The 26840-nt window shown below is 33.4% G+C and overlaps 1 protein-coding gene across 5 annotated transcripts; it reads left to right on the top strand.

The window, feature by feature from the left end:
• The first annotated feature begins 1492 nt into the window (after positions 1–1492).
• LOC114174231 (regulation of nuclear pre-mRNA domain-containing protein 1A) lies at positions 1493–21145 on the top strand. Of its 5 annotated transcripts, none has more exons than XM_028059039.1 (9): positions 1493–1792; positions 3214–3309; positions 4794–4925; positions 5373–5620; positions 8659–8775; positions 8878–9022; positions 16049–16188; positions 16268–16303; positions 19852–21145. In XM_028059039.1, the coding sequence occupies exons 3-9, from the start codon at positions 4850–4852 to the stop codon at positions 20632–20634; spliced, it is 1545 nt and encodes a 514-aa protein (XP_027914840.1). In that variant the 5' UTR covers positions 1493–1792; positions 3214–3309; positions 4794–4849; the 3' UTR covers positions 20635–21145. The 5 variants fall into 5 exon arrangements, with proteins under 5 accessions (XP_027914840.1, XP_027914830.1, XP_027914854.1 ...); XM_028059029.1 differs by having other exon boundaries at positions 3204–3309; XM_028059053.1 differs by having other exon boundaries at positions 1493–1796.
• Positions 21146–26840: the final 5695 nt, after the last annotated feature.

Raw genomic sequence — 26840 nt, 5'->3', positions numbered from 1 at the left:
AACTAATTTGCTTAGGACACTGAAATGCACTCAATGAATATGACTTGTTAAATGCCATAATTCATTGCTCTATAGAGTGAATTCACTCAATGAAATTAAGGTGATGACAAGGTGACTTTAACAAGGCTCATCGATTTGAGATCCACTCAATAGATTGACATTTGTGACTTATGTATAAATAGCTTTGGATTATTTCTTTATTCATTTGGCATAAAATAGAGTTGAGAATTAAGAGGAAAAAAAGGCTGTTTTATCAGCCAAGGCATAAAGATCACAAGATTTTTTCATCCTTGTTTTTCTTTGCTCTTCGTTTGCTTTTTTCATTTTTGTCCTCATTCTCTTCAATTTGCACCTATCATGATTTCTCTTTAGATAAGTGGTTATCGTGTTTCTATGTGTGAAAAATAGGGCAAGAACACAAGAGAGGATTTGTGTATTTATAAATTTTAATTTTTTTAAAGCTTCATCTGATAGATGTGAACAGACAAAATTTAGTGTTGAACAAACACCGTCAAGCAAGTTTCTTAAAGGACTGTGTCTGATAAAGGGTTGTTAGATACAATTTCAATATGACATATATACTATCTAAAATTACCTATTTCTAATATTGTTTGCACAAAACTCTACTAGTTTGATTAGTAACATATTAATAACATCTAATGTAAAAGATAAGGGTTAATAGATATTTACATAAATTATTTTTATATTAGTTGGTCTCATAGCCCATACTAAGTCTAGTTCTTAATTGACATGATTAAAGTTCTACTAACAAAAATTGCCACTACAAAGATATAAGAATTACTCAGTCACTTTTGGCTAAACACGAGCATTCTTTTGACCTTAAGTTCTCTTCACTAAACATGAGTATTATTTGAATTGCAACCACTCTAGACTAAGACCAAGTATTATTCAAACCGCATCCAGTCCTAGCTATGCACAAATATTATTTTAAAATTCCTTACAAAGCACAAGATAAAGAGAATTAGATGTCAATTATGCATGTATCATGTGAAACAATTTTTTCTTCTTCTTTAGGTAGCCATGACATGACGAAAACTGCTATTTGTGTTACCACTATTTATATATATATATATATATATATATATATATATATATATATATATATATATTTAATATTAATATTAATATATTTGCTTAATTTCTTTTTTCAAAAATAGTTTTTTTAAAGAAATAATTTTTTTTAGAAAATGATGATTTTTATTTTTCATTTTCATTATCTTCTCTCTATATGTATTTTTTTTTAAACTCGGTTCGTTGGAAATTATTTGTGAAAAGATAAATGGGAGAAGTTTCAATTCAACTTAACATGAAACCGGGGAAAGACTCAGGAAAAGTCAAGACTTACAAAGCATAGCTTGCTGGTATAGGGTTTTTGTTCAATTACTGTTAAGACCGAAACATAACGCGAGGCTTTTACAGAAACGACGCCGTTAGAGCGGATAATTTGATTAATTTTGGAGGAAGGGCAAGGGGTAATTGAGGGAACAACCCAAATGTGCCCTCTAGAGACACGAGGCTTTCGTTTGTTTCTTTCTCGTGTGATCACATTGTATTGTGGATGCCTTTCGCTGCCGTATAAAACCCACGACCGCAGAATCCCAAACCGAAACCGGAACTAAAACCTCGCTACAGCTCACTGCAACTGAAACAATAGTTTCGTTCGCAAAATACTCTTCTTTCTGACACCGGAGAATCTCAGCACCGTGCGAATCCTCCTTCGTTGCTTCATTCGCTGATTCTCTTTAACCGCATTCGTCCTTCCTACTGCTTTGTATGTATGAGCCACTTTTGGGAATCGGAATTCATTTTTCAGTTCTGATTTTTGTTTTCATTTTCTTAAAAATGTTTGGGCTCTTTCTTTGTTCGCCTCGTCTCTTCTGGTATGCGGCAATTGTTTGGGGTTTCTATCGATTAGGAAGATGATGTGTTTTTTATTTTAATATGTTTTTACATTCCTACATGTGTAATTTTTGTTAATTAATTAGTTAATCACTGGAAAAAGTAGGATTTTTATGCGTTCCTGTTCCTTTTTTGGCTCTTTGGTTCGAGGAAAGATATTTGGTGATGAATTCGTGTATAATGGAGGTATCGAACGGTTTGTTGGAATTTAGAATATAAAATCCTGTGGACCTTACAAAAATCCTTCAAAAAACTGTTTTTGTGGATGTCATATTCAATTTCAGTCCATGGCTTGTGGTCATAGCAATATCACTCTTGCATGTGTAAGGGTATAACCCTAAACCGTAAGCACCGACGTGTGTGCTGATGTTGTCATATTCTTGTTGTGTGTGGTCTGAACTCTAAACACTTGCATTTGTGTGGGTCTACCTCTTTAAGTTCATGTGATTGTTTGTCATAGCGATAAGAACACTTACATATGTGTCCGTATATATTTGTTACATAATTGTTGTCATCAGTGAGGCAGCCTGTAACGAAACTTACTGTGCTGAAGTGAATAATTAGGGTTATATCTGGATCTGGTTAATGTTTTGAATCTAAGTACTAACTGTGTTTACTTGTGTGTTTTAAATCCATTTTCTTCCTTTATGTGCTTTGGTCTCGTTAATATTGCTAAGATTGCGCATCCATGCTTGTGATTTGACGTCATCAATACTGGCAAGCCTGTGTGTCTATTGCATGTGTCCATGTGTGGTGGTATTCTTTCCTTGTGTGCATGTTTTCCATGTGTGCATCCATGCTTGTAATTTGATTTCATTAAGATTGGCAAGCATGTGTGTCTCTATGGTTGCGTATGAGCTGCTGTTCTGTCCTCTGGTTGCATCTGTACTTATATTTATTTTTCTGTATCTGATTGTATATAAATGGCCATATCAGCTTTCATTTAATCAATGCACAATTTAACAGCGTCACATCTTTGTATCAAAATTTTATTTTACATTGCAAGTTTATAATTAAAGCAAGAACTGATCGGCCAACGGATTAGATATTAAACTGTTTGATCTTGTTAAGCATATTTCATTTGTTTGCTAAGTCTCATGGCTCTGGTTACCTAGATTTTCGTTTGTTTGCCAGGTCTTGTGACTTTGGTTACTTTAGACTTTTCTCACATTTTTTCCAGGCCTGTTTGGTAGATTTCTATGCTAATTTTACTTTGACAACAAACTGTTTCTTTTTGTTTTTGTGATTTATTTTAAACTAAAAAATCCCTAATTTTACTTTAGTTTTGTCAAGGTTTTAAATTACGGTCTACAAACACAGTATAATGGTTTTGGAGATCTCTGCAACTGCATCACTACTGCAATTGTGGCTGCACCAATCACAATTTAGGTAATCACAACGCACCTGCAACTTAGATGGTAGCTGCAATTTAAAACATTTATACATGTAATATCTATTAATGTCGTAAGTGTTTATGTCTATCCATCTTTTAAAACATTACATGTATGGTCTGCAAATCTATTAGTTAATTTATTTGCATAATCCTGAAATTCAGTCTGGTTTGCCTTAGCCCATGTTACTTCTCACTTGTCTTGGATAGTGCATTTTGTCCATGTAGAACGTGCCACATAAATAAATCATTTACTATTGTAAGTTCTTAACTACATATTAATATTTTCTAAGATGTAAATTTGCAGCAACACATGTTCAGACAGGTATATGTAAGTTTCAAAATAATGGCACATGTTGGTCTGTTCTGCTTTGACATATCAGAAACCTAGAGCATGACTGGGAAAAGTATTTTCCCATATTTTTTATATTTTATAAATGTCTAAATTGTAGGTCCAGCTCAGAACAAGCATTTTGAATTCTTGGCTCTGATGTGTGTTAACTCTGTACATATTGCTTAACAAGTAGGGATCTGAGTAGTGCTTTCTAGTTTAAGGCATGTTTTCGTTTCAATTTGTTGAGGAACATGCATTATTGAGACACAACCCTTGATCGAGACATTGCCATTCTGGCTGGCGTTAATGTTGATGTTTTCATTGTAGTACTAAAATAGCAGAGCTTCTGTTGTCTGCAGTAGGAATATGTGAGGGAAGGGGTAATTGTAGATATTACTGAACTGTTAGTGGATGGTTGTATCGTTGTTAAGTGATTCTCTGTGGTGGGATTACCAGTTGCAGGACTGTAATTTATATTTTTGAATATTGGAGCTTGTTGCAATGGTTATGGTTAAAACCGATGATCATATGCATGCGTGTGTGTAGGCATTATTGTTAAAACTGATGAATATATGTGCGCATGTGTGTGGGAATTATGAATGGTAATTTACAATTTAGAACTGAAAGGACATTGTATATACATGTAACATGAATACATCTTTGGATTTTAGAGGAAATGTAAAAAATAAATATGTATTTTTATATTATTTTTATGTAAATTTTAGCTTTTGTGGATTATTTTTATATTAGCAGTGTTCCAATTAATATGTTAAAACTTACAACAAACCTAAATAGCAACCTAGTATATTCCTCATGCGCCACTTATTTAGGAAAGTTAGCTATACACTTGTCAGTCTGGAGTAACGTGAACTAGGCAATTATGGTCTAGGCATTTGATGTGAATGGTTTTCATTTTGGAAAGATGAATTTGTTAGGAATTTGTAACTATTTCAAGTACATTTTGCTTGGGTATTTTATTATGAAGGATTACCTCATCTAATTTGCTTAATATGTGTTTTTTGCAACAGCTGATGCTTGTACTTGTTTATCAATAGACAAATCTACATCTTTTATATATTGTATGTTATTTTTTTTTTCTGCCATTAGTTGTATCCTAATCTTGGTGTTTCCTTTGTTTCTTATTTGAAGGTTTTCATCCAGGTTCAGATTCTAGTTGATTAGTTGTCCTGACTCTAATTGGAAAGATGGGTAGCACATTTAATCCACAAATTTTAGTGGAAAAACTAGCCAAGCTGAATGGTTCACAAGCAAGCATAGAGAGTATCCTTCAAGATCATTTTATGGTCTAAGATGTATGTGTTCAGTATTTTATTGTTTAAGCAGTTGTATGTTTCCAATGTTTTGAGTTCGTGCGGCCATGCTTTATTGTCTAACATCACCTATTGCCCAGAATTGGAGCTTTACTTTCTTTGGAAGTTGAAACATGAGCCGTGAAATGTTGACAGGAGTGTAATACTCTTTTAACTGGTTTCTAGGCCCTCTCCTGTTTCCTTGGTTTATTGCAATGATTAAGCCCTCACTTTTAAATGCAGAACTGTATATGGGATTCTATTTGTACTAGTAAAGCAATGTAACCATTATTTGTTTCTCACTCTCTCACACGCACACTCTTATACTCACTTATTCATGCAATATTTTTCTCTTCTTTTTTGTATTTGTTGCATAACTATATGCCGCCGTTTGGATATGATCCTTAACATGGTTAAGCTTTGTCACATTGGTGTATTTTTCATATGAACAAAGCCAAACAGGTTGTTGAAACATGGGATAGGCAATTTCATGGTTCTCGACGTGAGAAGAAATTGGCATTTCTGTATCTTGCAAATGATATTTTACAGAACAGCAGGCGAAAAGGTGCTGAATTTGTAGGTGAATTCTGGAAGGTCCTTCCAGATGCTCTTCGAGATGTGATTCAGAATGGAGATGATTTTGCTAGGAGTGAGGCACTTCGACTGGTACTTTAATTATTCATTCTTAGTTAACAAATCTGATACATGCATTTTGACTTCATTTTTTTCCGTATAATACATAGTAACTTAGGCTGTAGTATTTTTGTTAGTTGAGTTTAAAAGAAATTCTTAGATCATTTTATTTAAAAGAATGAACAAGTTTGGTTGTTGTTTATCCCAACATTTCGTACGTACCTACTCTATTATTGGGCGAGTGCAATGTCTTAGTTCTAAGTTAATTAATGAATTCTATTTTTTTCATAGATATGCATTGAATAGCAAAGATAAAAAGGAGGATGGATGTAAGTGTTTAATGTTTAATATGATTATCTGATTTCTCTCTTTATGTACAAACTATAAATTTTAATGTTTGGTAACATATCGAATCATCTGGTTATCACAGTCAGGTTTGAATCTTGTTGTGGTGAATTTCCCCTTCTATCTCCTTCCTCCCCCCTCCCCTGCCCTGGATTTATTGCCGTTCAATACTAATAGTCAAAGGTCTTAGATTGAAAAATAGTGTGTATTCATCCACTCCACTGATGTATGTGTCTGTATATGAATCTGAGTAATTGACCATACAATTCTGAGAAATAATAAATAAGGGCTACTGCCTATGACATACCAGGTGTAACAAAGACAACTTTATAAAAGCTATATAACAAAAGATATCTGCAAGTTGATTGCTGGAATTGATAAATTCAGCACTAGTCTCCTTGATAACAACTTCTCTATGAAGCGATAATCAATCTTAATATGTTTAGTTCTTTCATGAAATGCTCGATTAGATGCAATGTGAAGGTTTCTTGATTATCGTAATATAACTTCATCTATTGGACTTCACAAAATTTAAACTCTTGAAGTTATCTAATCCACACAAGTTCACATGTAGCTACAGCCATAGCTCTCGGGCAACATTGATTTGTTTCTTGCTCCTCCAAGAGATAAGATTTCTAGTAATGGATACACAATATCTATAGTAGAGTATTTGCTATAGAGAAATCTGCCCGATCAATGTTACAATATCCCAAAACTTGACTATTTCCCTTATCCTCATACAATAACTGTTGCTTGGGAGATTTTTTGATGTACCTCAGAGCGCATATAGCAGCATTTCAATGATTGCTGTGGATCCTGCAAAAATTGTCTAACAACTCCGATGACAGTTGAAAGATCAGGCATTGTGATTGTGAAGTAGATGATTTTCTGCAGCTATTTCCTAGATCTCTTGGGTCTGAGAATGGTTCACCTTGTACCACTAACTTCTGATTTTAATCCATAGGACTGTCATGGGCCTACGGTCAGTCATGTTAGTTTCCTCCAAAATGTGGTAAATCATCACAATGCCTTCCTTTTATTGAGTCACCTTAAGACCGAGAAAATATTTTTAGCATCCGAGGTATTTGGTTTGAAAGTGGTTGAACAAGTGCTTATACAATTATGAAATTTTAATACCATCACTGCCTTTAATCATTGTCATCAACGCAAACAAATAAGTAGACACATTGCTTGAGAGAAGTATGACAATAGAACACTGAATGATCTGATTCACTTTGTTTTAGCCCAACACCTTGTACTAAATGTGTAAAATTCCCAAACCAAGCTCGAGGAGACTGATTGAGACCATATGGACATCTTCATAATTTGCAAACTAAGCGAGATGTCTCCATAGCAACAAACTAAGGAGGTTGCTCAATGTAAATCACCTCTTCTAGCTCTCTGTGAAGAATGAAATTTTTAATGTGAAGTTGATTGTGAGTAGGGGAGGAAGTCTGGGCCTGACGGGCCGGGCCACAAACCTGACAACTTTTGTGTGGGTTGGTCAGCTTTTACCTGCCAATCCGTCGGGCCATAGGCAGGGTGGGGTGGGCCAGCCTGCCAGCACATTAACCACCCATACACTGTAGATCCCATCTTCTGAATTTTTCTTTCAATAGACCTGTGGTGCGGAATGCAGCAAAGCAGATCCCATTTTCTCTGAGTCTCAGCTTTCTCTGATTGTTGCCTTGATTTATCCTGATTTTTGTGGAAATTGTTCAATGCTTTCTCTAATTTTTGCCCTGATCTAGTAATAGAGCCACTTCAAACTGCGGTCAATATAGTGAGACCAATGGAAAATGATAGCCATAGCAAGTAAAAGCTGAACAGTGGTGATTTTGGCTAATAAAGAGAAGGTATAACCATAGTCAAGGCTCTAATATAACTATAGAAATAAGGATCCTATCCTAGTGAGGTTACCGTGTCACTTGCTATCGAGGCACTATTGGACCATCCAAAAATTTCTAATCCTACCCTTGAGATGTCTAGACCCCAATGTGTTGGAAATCTCACATTAATTAGAGATAAAATCAAATTATAGTGTATAAGTTGTTGCGAAAAATAAGGATTCTAGTGGCAGTAGTTGCTGTTTCCTACAGTTGGCACAGTCTCTGGAGGGAGGACTGGGAGTGGGATTGTACCTGCTTTGATACCAAGTTGAAGGTTTTAGACTGAAAAACAGCGTGTTCTCAAACATGCTGGTGTGTATTTATATATTTATATTTGAATCTGAGTAATTGACACTACAACTCTCAATAAGCACTACTGCCTGTGGTATACTAGGTATAACTAACGAGCTTTATTAAAGCTATACAACAAGATGATCATTATTCAACAACAATAATAAAACTTTTCCCTCTTATTCTACCTGGAGTGTGTATTCTGTGCTTTGACATTTATGGACAATTGTCTAATATTTGCTAAATGGACATGATGTTTGATTCTGCTATATTCATGGTTGTTATTCTAAATGTGTTTTCTGATTCAACTGGCCATGGCATTATGGGCTGGTTCTATGGTTCAGTGTTACTATAATGGTGCAATGTCATTTACTTGAGGAATGCTAGAATCTTGGTGTGCCCCCATCTCCTATAAATAATTGATCAATAAGCAAATATGTAACTTGTTTTTTTTTCATGTTGTAGTTTAAGTATTCATGATAAAATAAATCAAGTTAAACATAGGGCGAAATTTCTCCACATGACATGTTTTCTCCTTTTATGCAGATTGTTATATGGGAAGATAGGAAAGTCTTTGGTTCTCGTGGTCAAATTCTCAAGGAAGAGTTTGTTGGGAGGAATGTAGAAAACACTAGTCGAGATGTGAAGCCTACAAACATGAAGGTGGTAATAATTTGTCTTGATGTAGAGGATTTGGTACATGTACTTTGTCAATATGCTCTGCATACTGATTGCATTCTTTTGTTGTATTCTTATCCATTGCAGAGGCCATCTGCAGGGAATGCATTGGAGAAAATAGTTTCAGCTTTCCATGTTGTTTATGGTGGGCAAAAAGATGAAGACGCCATATTGAGCAAATGCAGGAATGCCATTAACTGTCTTGATAAAGCAGATAAAGAAATAGTTTCAGGTATGTCAATTTGTCATTACTTGTAATTGTTTGTCTATTTAATTGACTTCAATAGTTAATTTGTGGTTCATATATAAGTGGTCTCACTTTGTTAGTATATATGCATATTGTATCTCTCCACTATCAACAGTAATATAGCTGTGCTAAATAGTGTGCAATTGTTGGAAGAGTTTGTTGGTTACAACCAGTGTTCTAAAAGTCTGCCATGGCGGAAATTGGTGGTGTAGTTGTAGTTTGCTGCCACACCATAGTGGTGGCAATGTGGGTTTTTCATGGCGGTCCTTTGTGGCTGCTTTGGGTTTCAAGGAATGGCAGTGCCGAACTGTCATGGTGGATGTTGTGTAGTGGCAGTGCGGTGCCTGTGTGAAACGAAGGAGTTGCATTGGGCAACCTTGCAAAACAAAGGAGAAGAAGCCTTGGGTATGTATGACCTTAGCTGAGGCAGTGAAACCCTAATCTTCTGTCTTTTCTTCTTGTTTTCCCACCGGGACCAAGTGTTTTTTTCTTTTGGAAAAATGAGTTTGGACATAGAATCCTACCCAAACCAAACATTATAGCAGAATATTGACCTAGGCCACACTACCGACAATGAACCAACAATTTGTGCAGTCCTGCTGCCCCAGCTGCTGTCACGGCCACTGCTGACTGCAAGTCCCACCCACCCTACCCACATTGAACTAGCAGCCTCCGTTATTTTTTGTTGTTATTTATAGTTTTAAACTTGAAATTTCTGGTTTTAAATTTGATTTTGTTATTTGAATTTCTGGACATGATATTATCATTAATTATGCTTGTCTTTCATTATTATTGCATTAAAATTGTATTTTTGGATTTCTTAAAATTATCTATGCTGCATTTTTTTATTATGTATGTGTATATATTATATATTATACTTTTCTATATTGTATGTGTGTGGTGTGTGTATATGTATATATATATGTATATATTATGTATATATCAGTGTTATGGATATTGAATAACATAAATATTGGAGACCCCAAAAATCCTTTATAAAGTTATAACGGAAATCATATTGGGTTATAACGAAAACGTTAGGTTAGAAGAAATAATATATACATTATTCTTGAAAACAGAAGGGAATAATTGCTTTATTCCTTATTGATGATTATTAGGTCAATTGACCTATTTAAACATATACATATGTAACAGACCATATACTTAGAAAGAATAAATCCCTATAACTACGGGATTTTATTCTTATTACAATCTTCCTAATATTAAAACAAAATCTCAACTAATTAAAACGCAATAAATAAAAAATTTACAATTAATGTAGGCTATCGTAACAGCTTGCTCTTGACACTCCCCCTCAAGCTGGTGAATAAATATTTTCCATTCCCAACTTGGATACAATATCTTCAAACATAATATTGTGTAGACCTTTAGTAAGGATATCTGCAAGTTGATCTTGTGTAGATACAAAAGGAGTACAAATCAACCCACTTTCCAATTTTTCCTTAATAAAGTGCCTATCCACTTCAACATGTTTAGTCCTATCATGTTGTACTGGATTATGAGCTATACTAATCGCAGATTTATTGTCACAGTATAATTTCATAGGTTTCTCCCATCTTATCTTCAGATCATCTAGGATGATCTTTAGCCATAGAAGTTCACATATTCCTTGAGCCATGGCTCTAAATTCTGCTTCGGCACTTGATCTTGCCACGACATTCTGCTTCTTACTTCTCCAAGTCACCAAATTTCCACCAAGAAATGTGCAATATCCAGTGGTTGATCTCCGGTCCACAATTGACCCAGCATAGTCTGCATCAGTGTATGATTCAATACTTAGGCTTTGGTTTTTTCTGAACAAAATCCCTCTGCCTGGAGTGCCTTTTAGATACTGAATAATTCTGAATACAGCATGCAAATGTGCCTCTTTTGGTTGGTGCATAAATTGACTTACTAGGCTGACAGCAAAAGCAATGTCTGGCCTGGTATGGGATAAGTAGATGAGCCTGCCTACAAGTCTTTGATACATTCCTTTATCCACAGCCACATCCTCTTCCATACTTCCTAATTTCATATTCGGATCGATCGGAGTGTTTGCTGGTTTACACGCCGTTCTGCCGGTTTCCTTAAGCAAATCCGTAACATATTTTTGTTGAGAAATGAAGATTCCTTTCTTAGAGTAGGCTACTTCAATTCCCAAAAAATACTTGAGTTTTCCTAGTATCTTTATTTCAAATTCTGCTGCAAGACATTCACTCAACTTCTGCTGCTCTCTCTTGTCATCTCCGGTTACAATAATATCATCTACATAAACCAGCAAGATAGTTACTTCCCCTGAAACTGAGTGTTTGAAAAAAAGAGTATGGTCTCCCTGACTCTGTTTATAACCCAAACTTGTCATCACATTAGAAAATCTACCGAACCATGCTCTAGGAGATTGCTTTAATCCATATAAGGCCTTTTCTAGCTTGCATACAGTTCCTGAGACTGCCATTTCATCATAACCTGGGGGTAACTCCATATAAATTTCCTCTTCAAGATCTCCGTGTAGGAATGCATTCTTTACATCAAATTGTTGTAAGTCCCAACCATTATTCACTGCTAATGATAATATGACTCTGACCGTATTCATTTTTGCAACCGGAGCAAAAGTTTCCAAGTAATCCACTCCATACGTCTGTGTGAATCCTTTAGCCACTAACCTCGCCTTGTATCGTTCAACTGTTCCATCTGCTTTATACTTCACAGTAAATACCCATTTGCACCCTATTGCCTTTTTCCCTCTAGGTAAGATAACAAGCTTCCAGGTCTTATTTTTGTTCAGCGCTTCCATTTCAACATCCATGGCTTGTTTCCATTTTCTATTAGATAATGCTTCAGATACAGAAGATGGTGTGGATATGTTATTCAGATTTGTAAGGAAAGTTTTATGGGTAGGAGAGAACTGTGTGAAGGATAGAAAATTTGATAAAGGATAAACAGGTTTTTTAGTGCATGTTCTGGTTTCCTTTCTAAGAGCAATAGGTAGGTCAAGCTCATTGGGTAGGCTAAGGTTTTCTTGCTGTACTTTTGAGGTTTCCAAAATTCCAGCATCACATTCATTAAACAAATTTACAGGACTAGTAGATGTTACCTCATATAGTGGTACCGGATTGGATTCTTGAACATGACTAGAAGCTGGAATGGACCTCGTTTTTCTCCTTGAATACACCAAATTTTTCCCAATTTTTCTACCATTAGTAATCTCAGTTTCAGATTGGCTTTCAATTTGTTGAGGTTCAATCTCAGGTTGAGTTTTGGTGATAGTAGTTTCGGTCTCTGGTTGTATTTCAATTTCAGGTTGAGTTGGACTATTTTCAGGTCTGTCCATGTTCACCACACCAGGATTAATTTCAGGTCTTGAGAATATTAGAAGCTCATCTTCCCTTAATGGTTCATCTTCCTTTGTTATACTCTTCCCCTGAAGATGAGATTCCTCAAAATAACTTTTATGTTCATGAAAGGTAACATCTCTAGACACATAAAATTTTCTAGATATAGGGTGGTAACATCTATAACCCTTTTGTGTGTTTGAGTAACCTACAAAAACACACTTGACAGCTCTAGGATCAAGTTTTCCCCTTTCATTATTGTGAACATGGACAAAAGCTATACACCCAAATATTCTAGGTTGAAGTTTGTTTGAGGACTCTATGTGGGGATAGAATGAGGACAGGACCTGCATAGGACTTTGTAAATTTAGAAGTTTTGAGGGTAAACGATTGATTAGGTATGTGGCAGTGAGAATAGCTTCCCCCCAAAAATTTTTCGGGACATGATTTTGAAAAAGAAGGGCTCTGGTATGATTTAGAAGATGCCCATTTTTCCTCTCAGCCACCCCATTTTGTTGAGGTGTGTGAACGCACGAAGACTCATGAATAATACCTTCTTTTTGACAAAAAGAATTTAAAGTTATGTTAAAATAGTCCTTGGCGTTATCAGATCTGATTTTCTTAATGGTGACACCAAATTGAGTTTTGATCATTGAGACAAAATTTATACACATGGAACTGACTTCAGATTTGTGTTTTAATAAAAAAATCCAAGTAACTCTAGTACAATCATCAATAAAAGTTAAAAACCATTTAGCACCTGAAAAAGTTGGAATATTCGCAGGACCCCAGACATCAGTATGAACAAGAGAAAAAGGTTGATCACTCAATTTATTATTAATAGGAAAAGGGAGACGTCTATGTTTGGCTAACTCGCAAACTTCACAACACATACTCCCTATATCTATGTTTTTAAATAAAGAGGGAAAGATAGTTTTTACAATTTGAAATGAAGGATGCCCCATCCGACAATGGTGAAGATGAATTTTTTCTTTATCGGTCATGGCAGATTCTGTAACAAGAGAGTGACTTTTGGTAGACAAATTGGGATTTTCTATGTAATAGAGACCATTCCATTCTTTAGCACGTCCAATCGTCCTCCCCGAGTTCCTGTCCTGTAAAATACACATATTGCTGTCAAATATAGCAGTACAACAGAGATCCTTTGTAAGTTTTTGAATAGAAATGAGGTTAGTGGATAATTTAGGAACATGAAGGACATTTTTTAACGTGAGGGATGGGTTTATGTGGATCTCTCCCTGTCCAGCTGCAGTTATAAGCGTTCCATCAGCTGTAGAAATTTTTTTATTGCTAGGACAGGGTGAGTAGGTGGAAAAATATATAGGTAGAGGTGTCATATGGTCTGTGGCTCCTGAATCTAATATCCACGAGTGTGAAAAGTTTGTATCTGAAACATTAAAGCCAAGAGAATATGGAATCTTACCAGAATGTATCAAGGTACACATACCTGTAGACTTGTCCATCTTACTTAGAAAGGATCTTACTCTTTCTATTTCTTCGTGATTCAGTTGCCCCATCTCTTCATTCTGTCCGATTACAAAATTTACTTGTCCTTGGCCTCCCCTCTTTTGGGTATGAAATCTTTGGCTGCCCCATTCTCGGTTTGGTGGTTTCCCATTTAGTTTCCAACACTTCTCCTTTGTGTGACGTGGTTTCTTGCAATAAGAACACCACACTTCTTCTTGTTTCTTTTCCCCTGCTGGAAAAATATTCTTCTTTTGGTTAACCACCATTGCCGCTCCATCTTCTACCTTCATTGCGGTACTCTCAGCAGTAGGAATTTCCAACATCAGATTTCTTCTACTTTCCTCACTTCGGATAATGGCTATGACTTCATTCAGACTTGGAACTCTTTCTTTGCCTAGAATTTGAATCCGAACCTGATCATATTCAGGATTTAGGCCCACCAGGAAATCATATACACGGTCTTGCTCAATATACTCATTGAGTAGAACTGAATCCTCTGAACACTTTGCTTTTATCACACGATAATGATCCAATTCCATCCACAAGGACTTGAGCTGATTAGCATATTCTGTGACAGATTTATTGCCTTGTTTAGCTCCCACAGTTTTTACCTTCACTTCATATATTTGGGCAGCATCCTTAGCCTTTGAGTAGGTTTGTTCGACTGCCTCCCAAATCTCTTTGGCTGAGTTTAGAAACATACACGTGTCACTAATCTCAGGTATCATAGAATTCCAAAGCCACGCCATAATCATTGAATCTTCTTCTTCCCATGATCTGAATCTAGTTTCTGTTTCACTAGGAGGATTTTCTGTAAGATGACTGCCCTTGCCTTTGCCTTTTAATATGGTTCGTGTAAGTTGGGACCACTTAAGATAGTTCTTTCCGTTGAATCTGTATGCAGAGTGAATATTCTGCAATTCTCCATTATTAGGGACGAATTTGTCACCTGAATCAGGGATAGAATTCACTGCCTCAGCCATAGCAGCAAGAATAAAGGAATGGGAAAAATAAAGTGCAGCAATGAAGGCTGCAGGAAGACAATCGCAGAGTGATGAAGACTGCTTGAAGATGCAGCAATGGGCTGCAGTAATAAATAAAAACAGCGTTGAAGGCTGCAGTGGGAAAAAAAAGAAAAAACAGAGGCAGCGGTGAAACAGAATGGGTAAAGACTGCGCAACAGTGACAACTGCGATTCACTGTTTTGGGATACGGTCAGAGACTCCTAGGATCAGGAGCTCTGATACCATCTTGAAAACAGAAGGGAATAATTGCTTTATTCCTTATTGATGATTATTAGGTCAATTGACCTATTTAAACATATACATATGTAACAGACCATATACTTAGAAAGAATAAATCCCTATAACTACGGGATTTTATTCTTATTACAATCTTCCTAATATTAAAACAAAATCTCAACTAATTAAAACGCAATAAATAAAAAATTTACAATTAATGTAGGCTATCGTAACAGCTTGCTCTTGACATATAAAAAAAATTCAGAAATATAATTGCTATGCAAAAGTCATGATATTATGTCTAGAAATTTAAATATGGTGTGAAGACAAAGAAAAGAAAAAAATTAAGAACATTTGTGGCACTTGACAAAAAATAAAAAAAAGACATGCAATTGTCTAATGGCAGCGTCTACCACTGATTTTTGATAATCCTGATATCTATCTATATATATATATATATATATATATATATATACATTGTCCCCAATGCTTCTGCCATAACCCATTATAGCTTCTGATATATTTTCTTAAAGGATTTTTGGGTCCCTGATATTTTCTATTATCCAATATTCATAACACTGGTTACAACTATTACAGTAGAAAGAAACCTTATCCTCTGTTATATCTGCCATTATACAATTGTAAGTTAATCAGGACTAGGTTTTATGTTTTGTTTTGGTTCAATTGAATCCCCGACCTAAGATTCATTTAAGGAACTATCATAAAATAATATAATAAACTGTGTAAAAGAAAAAAAAATAAAAGAAATACATATAGGCAAAATTGAGGATTTGACATTACAATCTTTCTAAAATCTGAGGGCTAAAATAGTGGAAAGTAGATGGGGGGACCAAAATTGCAATTTAGCCCAGTATTTTTTAGTTAAAGTGTTAATTAAGTAGGAATGCTTGTTGATTTCTTCTATATCGTTTGCTATTCAACCAACGCAGGGCAATTTGGTGGATCGGCACTGGTGGATGAGCTCCAGGGGCATAATTCTGTACTGAAGGATTGCATTGAGCAATTAACAGCCATAGAGTCATCAAGGACTAGTCTTGTGTCTCACTTGAGAGAAGCTCTTGAAGATCAGGTTCTTTTGAGACCTTTCTTTTTATAAAATTGATGAAATCAACTTATAGTATATACTTCTGAAATGCTTCTGTTCCCAGGAATTCAAGCTGGGTCAAGTCCGTAGCCAGATTCAGGTTTGGAACTTGTCCAAATTCAATGAGTACTTACATAGTTTCTAACTTTCTGTATAATATGAATAAGTTGGCAAAGACTGGCAAGTATTTTAGTCAATGATGTTTCCAAAAAATTGCATTGTCATTTATCTGAAAGACAGTGGTTAAGAGCAACTTCTCTGTGAAGACATTGAATAAAATATAAAAATGGAAAGAACTGTGTACTTTCTTTTTGTTGGTTCTATTTTTTAATCTTTCAAAGGATTCCTGTTTTCGATTTTTTTTATCTACCCTTCTAGTTTATTCTATTGGAAAGTGGCTCCCAACTACTAAGGTAATTTAGAACTGGGTTTCGGCAACTGATTAATGTGGGAGTGATAGAACAGAGTTGAATCTGCTGAAAAAGAAATGCAATGATATTGAATAGCAATAAGAAACTGAGCTCTCACACAATGAAATCCAGAGGAATGCTCCTAAGAGAAGAGATATTTTCTCCTTGCCTAATAATCACTTGGGTCCTAACAGAAAAGTTATGTGATCAGCACTCCCTCATTCCCTCAATCACTCAATGATATTGAATAGCAATAGAAAAGTTATGTGATCAGCACTCCCTCATTCCCTCAATCACTCAATGATATTGAATAGCAATAAGAAACTGAGCTCTCATACAATGAAATCCAGAGGAATGCTCTCAAGAGAAGAGATATTTTCTCCTTGCCTAATCACTCGAGTCCTAACAGAAAAGATATATGGACATATTTTGACCAACTGCAACCAAAGAATTACTTTTTCCTACCCTCATAAACTCTCCAAAAGTATGGGCTTGTCATGCTGAACGCCCACTAATACATCATCTTCTGATCTGGTGGTAGCACGAGGGTCCATATTCAGTCTTCTATCATGACTTCCCCCTTCAGTTAAAGCCTTGCCCTCAAGGCTAAAAGTCTGGTAACTGACCTTTCTGCAATGATTTCTTCTCATGTAGCATCTTCTGCTGACATTCCCTTCCGTTTGAATTAATCACTTCATTGTATGTTGTCCCTCTCTTCGAATTTATCCCTCAACAATAGCTTCTTCTCAGGACATCTGATTTCCTCGATCCCTCGAGTCCAGAGACAATTCAGGAGAAAATTAATAGTCTTAAATTGCCTTCTTGAGGTGCAAAACAGGAAATACATGATGCACACTATAAACAATTAATTTGGGTAACATAAGTTTATAAAGCCACTTATGCCAACTTCTGAATAATTTGATTAGGCCCACATGAGATAAATAAAAACAGACAATATGTTTGAGAGTGCTTGTATCTCCTCTCATATGTTCTCCTATTTATATTGATAGGAGTAGAGGGAAGAGTAAAGATCTAAAGATAGCACTAGAGTCCTAGGTACATTGATAGGTACAACACATAACAATTTTCCAATAAAAACTATTTAAGACCTATTCTATATTTAAGACCTATTCTATCACTCCCCCTCAAGTAGTGCATACAAATTGTATGTACTAAGTTAATAGCAAATAAATTCAGTTAGAGGCCTTTTTAAGGATTTTGTAACTGCAGTTTTCAAGTTGATCATTGAATTCGATAAACTTAGGACAAATTTTAGTGGACAACATTTCCCAAATAAAATGATTGTTAACATTTCTATGTTTAGTCTTCTCATGGAACACTGGATTGGAAACAATGTGAAGAGCAACTTGGTTATCACAATACATTTTCATTTGCTGAATATAATGAATGTTTAATTTTTAAAGGAATTGTTTCGCCCACACAAGTTCGCATGTACAAGACATCATTGTCCTATATTCAACTTCAGTGGTTGATTGGGCAACTACATTTTTAATCTTGCTTTTCCAAGAAATAATATCTTCCAAAGGAAAACACTATTCGTTGGTAAAGCGCATCTGTTTACTGTGATACTTCAATAGCCTAGAAGTATGATATTTCCAAGGACTTTGGTTTGAAAATGTTTACGTAAGTGTTTCTCTAGTTGAGATATTCTAGCAGCATTCCTTGTAATGACTATATCTTTACCTTATTTGTGAGCTGAGTTAAGGATATATTCACTTCCTAATATATGGGAGCATATCCTAGTCAAGTTCTTTAGGGGATATTATGCCATTCCAGTTAAACCGCCCATCGTAGATAGCAAGTGATATTTTTTTTCCAGCTGCCACAACATGGCTCTCCCAATTTATCTCATGGCCTGAATGGGCTTAGACTAGGCTGACTCGTAGGCTTGTGACTTGACATGTGTTAGAAAATAATAATTATATTTAAAAGAAAAATGAAGGTAGTATTATCTTATTCAGACATATGTATGTATTATAATTTATATTTATATATCAAATCATTGTATCTAAAATTTAAATTAATTTCATCAATGTCTTAAATTTTAAAAAATACATGTTTTATTTTTATTTATTTTATTTAAAATATATATATATATATTTTTTTCAAAGTGGAAAATGGTTCATTGGCCTGACATAGGCATGGTGTAGTCAACACTAATTTATTTGTTTACCCATCAGACCAGACTATTTGATATCTCTAGTTATTATTGTTAAGTTAACGTATGGTTGGTTGCCTTTAACTATTTTTGCCTTTCAATTATATTTCTGCTTTTTTAATTAACTTTGTGTCTTTATATATATATATATATATATATATATATATATTGTATTCTTTTTTTGTCTGCAATGCTTCCACCATAACCTATTATCACTGCTGGTATATATTTGTAAAGGATTTTGGACTACTAGTATATAGTTATCTGATATCATTAATAACATTGTATTAGGACTAGAGTTTTAAGTTTAACTCAACCTCAAAACTCCTACTTATGAGATAATGTTTGTACTCACTTATGTATTGTAATTCAGCCTTATCTCTAGTTGAGGTGGGATCTCCAACACTCCTCACGCAGATTACTGAACATATTGAACATAAGATTAGATATTTGTAGGTTGTTCGTTAGCAGCCGGGTAACGGTTGATACAATAAGTCTAACAAATCTTATTAGGACAGATTCTAATACCATATTAGGAAGAAGATTTTAAGACTAATTTAATTTTACAAAACTAATTTGGAAGGTGAGATATACATCAACTTATATACTAAAATTTGGGTGGGATCTCCAACACATTGATACAAAGACTTGTTTATCACTCCTTTTGCTGAAATTCTCATTTTTATCGGAAAGGGGGATTAGGGTGGTGAGAATGGACGCGATTTATTACTTAGTCTTGTAGACTTTTACTTTGGTACCATGTCATGAACTAACTATCCGAAAAGGTCAAGTTCTTAGATGATGATGATTCATGTATATTTTTGACCTTAATAAAAAGTAATTTTACAGTTGTATTTATATTTAGGATGGATACACGTATTGTTTTTAAAGTTGAATGGCTTTTATTATAATGTTTTTATCTGTACTGTTAACCTGGTTGCTGGTGTATAATAGATTTTTATTTGACCATTATCAACTTTTATTCACGTATTATGTATTGACATGTTACTCTTATTTAAGAATGGTATCCCTTATATCTGTGATGCTTGTACATTTTAGGCTGCAAATGTACGGTCAGATCGGGCGTCCAACAACTGCCAACAGTTACTTAATGGCAATAACATTCAGTCGTTAGCTGAGCAGAGCTCAAAGGAAATTCAAACCTCCATGTCATCTGCTAGTTTTAGTATTATTTCTAGTGAAGGGGAGCAATCTGCTCCATTGATGTATACTCCACAAGTGTCATTTTCTCAGAAATCTGGACACATTGAGGAAGATCCACGCAAATCTGCAGCTGCAGCAGTGGCAGCAAAATTGACTGCTTCAACTTCCTCCGCGCAAATGCTATCATATGTGCTGTCCTCCCTAGCATCAGAAGGTGTCATAGGCAATCAGTCAGCAGCTGATTATCACTCTGAGAAGAGAACCAAGCTCGAGAATGACCAACCATCTTTTATGCCACCTCAGAATCCTCAACAACCTCTTCCTCCCTTTTCTCTACCTGAGTCTATTCAACACAATGCTCCTACAACCAACCAGCAATCTACTCCCAATGAACCACCACCTCCACCCTCATCGTCACCTCCCCCATTGCCGCCACCGCCACCACCACCAATGTCACAGTACCCTGTGCCACAGTTCATGCAGACTGCTGGATCCATTAGTAGTATGGCATACAGCTATGGCATGACACAACAGCCGACAATGACAGCCTATCCTGGTGTTGGTGCTTCCACTTTTACCCCTCCTCCAATGGCTACATATCAAGGTTTTCAGGGTTCGGATGGAAATTACTATAACCAGCCCTCATCAATGCCTATGGCCCCAATATCTCGACAATAAGATTCCCGGTCCTAGATGTTCTGGAGGTAAGGTTGCTTTGAAATGCTTTCATACCTCCTCCATCCATAACATTGCTATGGGAATCTGATTCTTGCCCACAGTGAGATGTGCAGATAGTAAATGCTCTGTAACCTTTAGTTGCTGGGCTGGTACTAATTTTCTGAAGTTAAAACAATTTGTTGTGGTCCATCGAGGATAACGGTTTTGTACTTTTATTGAGTAGGGTTTTGTTTTTTGTAAAACAGGTTTTTTATTGCCTTATGGCTTAAATTAGATGTGTGGTTTTGGAGGGCTGTAGGCATGTCGTTGGTCGTGAATCAGTTAGTGTTGTAATTCGACATGAGTCTTAGTCAGCTGGCATATCTTCTTAACATCTGCATCTCCGCTGATGGGCTGTTATCTGTACAGACCTTGTGTTTGTATTTTATGGATTTATAAAACTGTGCACTCAGGGCCAGGCCAATTCTAAAACCTTTTTTATTTATCATATACGTGACAAGATTTTTTTAAATATTCAGTTTTGGAAATTCCGTGTGGTTATGATATACATTTTGCTATAGATTGCTTTATTCTTTATAAAGTGTTTGATGGTTTGGAAGTATTAATTGGATGTTCAATAAGCTAAAAAAGTTCTTAAAAATTCTATTAAAATGTAATCTAGTCTATGTATATGCATAGTTTAATTGTTTTTTAAAGATAAGCAATAATTTGTGTGAATTGTTAGATGATGAGACAAATAAGTTATGATTGGAGATTTCATGATCAAATGCATGTTATAAACTTTAGATTATGTGAGTTCAGTAGACAGGAGAATCTCGGCTATAAGATAGAGCAAGAGACTGCAATTTGCAGTGATGTTTTGTATTTATTCTGCTTGGATCCGTTTATTTTTGTGTTAATAGACTTCCATTAAAAGCTTGCTTTTTCTCAGACAAATTAAGTGTTTCTTTACATAATTTCAGGCATACTATTAGCGGTGGAAAGAAACTACTATCAAAATTTTAGTTGCAACGGTATTTATAGAAAACCCGAGGCTAGTTAAGTCTCCATTATTTAAACTCCAACAAGGTTTTAGTTTTGATTTGACTGTGTTTATTTTATGAGAATAATAGATCACATAATGGATACTAGACTAGAGACTCTTCTGGTTCAGAGTTTAAGTAAACTTTAAATCAGTATATTTAAGTGTTCCTTCTAGATCAGAACTGTCTCATAATTATATGAAGATTTCTTGTAGACTTTTCTAGGATAAGATTTTAGGTATTGGAAAACAAATTATAAAAGCGAGAAAGTCAGAATACTAGAAAAAGTTTTCTGTTTTATCATTTGTACATACACCGTCCAAAATATTTATATTTTATTATTGTCAAATCCAAAATGGCTCAATAAACATAAGATACGTGAGACTGTATAAAATATTAACATTCTTATTAGAAAAAGTTGATATAAGAAAAAGATGATATTTATGATAATATAAATAGAATTCAAGTTATAATAAATTGAGTTATGTTATTATATATGTTAATCTATTGTTATATATATATATATATATATATATATATATATAATTCATAAATATTTTTATATTTAAATTTAATGGGTATCAAATTTTTGTCCCATCTTCATTCCTATTGGATAATGGGTATAGTTTTGTATCTATACTTATATCCGTTTTCTTATATTTCAATATTAATTTTAATTTTTATAAAATAATAAAAAATTACGTAAAAGAAACATAATATTATTAAATATCCAATATTAGAAGGATGATTGTTTTTTCGATATAAAATATTTTGAAATAAATTATAATTATTTACATTTTAGATTAGAATACTAAATAAAATTTTATGAGAACTAAAACATGTATTAAATTTGCAAACATTAATGAAACCTAGTTGATAAAATTAAAAAATATTTTTAAAAAATATAAAAGAAAAACAAATATTCAAATTAAAATATATTTTAAATGTTTGCTTACTTTAATTTTTTAAATTCTAATAAATATGTTTTTTATACACTAATAAAAGTTATAATACACCATTTAATCAAAATGACGCAAAAAATAAATAATAAACATAATAATAAAATATATGTTGGATGGTGATAAAAAAATAATCATGACAATTACATTAAATTTTTATATTGTAGTAAATAAAAGTTATTTATACAATTATAGTGAAAAAATAAATTACAGTTTGATTGATAATGAGTTAGAAAATAAAAAATAATTAGATAAAATATATCGAAATAGTATTTTACATGAGGAAAATAAACAATAAATAAAAATATAAAAAAATTAACAAATGTGTGTCTTAGAAAAAATTTGAGAGACTATTGAAAGAAATCACACAAAGAAAAACAAATGTATAATTAAGGGTATGATAAAATGAAAAATATCTTATAGATCTAAGAAAACTTTTCAAATATCAACATATTATAAATACTCAATGGTTGATAAAAAACGAAAATTGTGTTAACGAAACAAAAGAGTTATTCAAATGAAACAAAAATTAATAATAAAAAGCAATAATATTTTTTCTAATATTACTAGTAAATGAAAGGTTTATGCTATTAAACACTTAAGTTGAGAGTATTCGATATTCTCATGTTAAATAAAAATATATAATAAATAAAAATATTAAAAAATAATATAAATATTCAAATGTGAGACAATTTTTTTTTAATTGACATACATAATTTTAACATAATTACATAATGACAAACCGAATAATTAGAAGAAATAAAAAATAGAGTATATATATATATATATAGTTACTTAATTAATTGTGAATATTTTAATACTTTAAATGAGGAGGGAGATGTGGTGGGGATAGGTATTATGACAGGGATATGTACATCCACATACCCAATTGAAAAAATCGAAGATTTCCCATACCCATACTCATACCCAATCAATATGGGGATTTCCCATCAAAATGGAAACGAGTTCGGACAATACCCACATGGATGAGTTTATTTGCCATCTCTAATATTAAGCTTATTATATTAATATACTTACGAAAACTTATAAATATTCTTTATCACGGGTAATCAAACTCAATATTCATTTTTTATTCTCATATAATCAAAATACCATTTACTAACTTAAGTGTAATTTTGTGAGTATTAGAGTAAAAAATGAGTATTAAGTTTAATTTACAGGCTCTTTGTGAGTTTATTAACAAATAAGATAAGCTTAAAATATAACAACATATAATAACATATTAACATATATATATATATATATATATATATATATATATATATATATATATATATATATATATATATATATATATATATATATATAGTAAATGGATTCAATGTATTATAATCTGAATTTTATATTATCATAAATATTATCTTTCATTGATTTTATAAGTATTAATATTTTATATAGATTTCACACTTGAATCTCATGTTTATCGGACTATTTTGAACTTCATAATAATAATATATTTTGGCTGGGTACGTATGTACACCATTAAAATCAATTGTTAAAGAAGGCCTTCATTTATAACAAAACATTTTTTTTTTCGAAATTGGTACAAATTCGTTTCTTGCATTTACATTGTTCGGCCTAGAGGTAACATAACCACAAACTTTGGGTTTGAAGAGAGTGGTAAATAACAACAAATAGTTCCTTGAACTGGTCATGACTCTTGATCAGACATTATTCAACTTGTGTTATCATGGTGACTGATCAATTATATTAGTGCACAACCTTGAGAGGTTGCTAAAAAAGGGATAAATTGTTCGACCTTTGGGTGTTCGCCTAACCTTCATGTCTTTGCTAGAACCTTTTCATGTGACTAAGCACGATTGGCTTAGTGTTTGAATACTTACAATTCTCACTTAACTTTTCCTTGCATCGCTTCAATTCATTCAAATTTCAAGAAAATAGCTCATTTCTTCATTTTGTTTTCTACATCATTTGATTTCCTTATAGTTGGCCTCTCATGTATCAAGGTGTTCTTCTTATACTATTGTTTGGTTTTATCAATTTTTGGTTTCTAGGTGTTCATATATTTCTGGGTTAATGGCTTATGACATGTTGTATCCTTAGACTAAACTAGAGTTGTTTTAGGAAAAATTCAAGCTCGTGAATCAGACGAGCCCATTAGCAAAAATGAGGCTAATGATAGTGGGCAACTTCTGCTTTTTCTACGATATAATCTTTGTAAAGTTAGGATTGGGTTGCCTTTGGATTATTTGAAAAGGAGGTACTAATTTTGATAAATGTTGCCCCTGTCTAGCTATACCATTATAGTTGGACTTTCGTTCAGACTTTCTATTTTTTTAAATATTGTTTAAACGGTTGGAGGTGTATATAAAGTAGGGATGATCGATTTTTAATGATTTAATTCATATCATTTTAATTCAAATAATTGGATTAAATTTTTTATCCAAATTTATTTTTTTGGCAGAACTAGTTTAGATTTTTTCTTAAAATCCAAATTCAAATTCAAATATTTGGTTCAAGATTTAAATTAAGATCTAAATATTTGGATAAGTCCAAAATCGATTTTTTTCTCATCTAGCACACTTTTTTAAAAATATTACCCAGATAACATATTGTGCATAATATTTACCTGGATAACACATTTTTTTTTATGTTCAGAATTCGGTTTCCGGGCAACCGAATTCTGAGCTTCCAGTTGTATTTTTTTTTGGTTATCCCAGTCAGAATTCGGTCCCCAAGACCCAAATTTTGTACTGTTCTTTTTTTTAAATAATGGAAAGATAAAGTATTTTTTTTAAATAAATATAATTAATTTTTATTTTTGTTATTAATGAAATAGAAATAATTAAATAAATTATTTTAAATAATAGAATTATTAATGTGGTATTAGCTATTATAAATAAAAAATAATTTTATTTGCTTTTGAATTTGTTGATTTAAAATTGATATAATTATTTTTTTTTAAATAGATAAGAGTAAACAAAATTTTAAAAAAAGTAGAATTAGTAATGTGTTATTAGTTATTTGAGGTGTTATTTGAAAAAATAGTAAAATAAAGAATAATTTTTTGTGTTTAAATTTTGTTTCATAATTTGTGAAGTATGAATTTTTTTTTTTAATATGTGTTAACAAAAATTGAAATTATAGGCTTCTTTTAATTTTGGATAATTGTTAAAAATTTTATATTATAAACATTATAAATTTGTCCAAAATAATTTAGAAATGAAGGAAATAATTAAAATAATTTAAAACGATTTCATTATTGTATATGAAATTAATTTTTTATATGTTTTTTGTTATTGTAAAATAAGTAAGAATAAAAGATAATAAGTAAAGATGTGTCATTGAATTGAATGAAGTTTATATTTATTGAAGACAATTCAAAGTACAACATAAACTAAGTGGTTTGATGCAGATCATAAAAGTGCAGGATTATTAGGACAATGATTTCTTGTGTGACCTTCAGTTCTACAATAGGAACACTTTCTTGATTGTCTTCCTTCCCTAATGTCTATCTCAGTCCTAATTCTATTTGATTTAGGACGACCCCTCTCGGTCCTTTTTGTGGCAGGATGAGGCCAAACTTGTGGCCCTTGGTATGGTGGCCAATTTCTTCGTGTCTTAACTCACCAAATAAATTGTCATATACTTTGACGATGACATCCAACCTGTAATGTGGACTTATGTACATGTTGAAGTCGTGATGTGAATGCTTGCAAGCTACAATAACATGTGAACATGGTAGATGTAGTTTTTGAAACTTTCCACAATCGCACAACCTTTCATCTAACCTAACTACAAATTTTCCTGCCGGACGAACCTCTCTAGGATTCACCATCTCCTCCACTCTAAATCTTGTGGTATTTTTATCAAATTCAACGACGTGGTGCGTGTTGGACTTGGAGTCCGCATCTTGTAGGAAGTTCGTAGCATATTCAGAATACACATGACCAAAACTGAGCATTGCAGTTATTTGTCTACCTCTTTTGGTAAAGTATGTGTTGCACTTGGTGTTTGTGGCCAATACTATGGATGAAATTGGCAAATTCCTTATCTTCTTCAGGACAAAATTTATTACTTCAGCCAGATTTGTTGTTACGTGACCCCACCTTCTTCCTTGATCATATGTAAGACACCATTGTTCCCATGGAATTTGGTCAACCCAAGCTGCTGCTTTTGGGTTGTCTTCTCTAATGATGTTGTAGTAGTAGTTACAACGTGGCTCTGTCAATGCGTACGCTAC

This window comes from Vigna unguiculata, chromosome 1, assembly GCF_004118075.2.
Source record: "Vigna unguiculata cultivar IT97K-499-35 chromosome 1, ASM411807v1, whole genome shotgun sequence".
Classification (NCBI taxonomy): Eukaryota; Viridiplantae; Streptophyta; class Magnoliopsida; order Fabales; family Fabaceae; genus Vigna; species Vigna unguiculata.
Note: the sequence above shows the minus strand (reverse complement) of the source record. Positions and strands in the feature narration are given on the sequence as shown.

Excerpts from the sequence above, each read along its gene's own strand:
- LOC114174231 (XM_028059063.1), top strand. The coding sequence starts at position 4,850 with ATGGGTAGCACATTTAATCCACAAATTTTAGTGGAAAAACTAGCCAAG. Across the intron at positions 16,189-16,267 it reads GAGAAGCTCTTGAAGATCAG|GAATTCAAGCTGGGTCAAGT; the intron begins GTTCTTTTGAGA and ends TTCTGTTCCCAG. Across the intron at positions 16,304-19,851 it reads AAGTCCGTAGCCAGATTCAG|GCTGCAAATGTACGGTCAGA; the intron begins GTTTGGAACTTG and ends TGTACATTTTAG.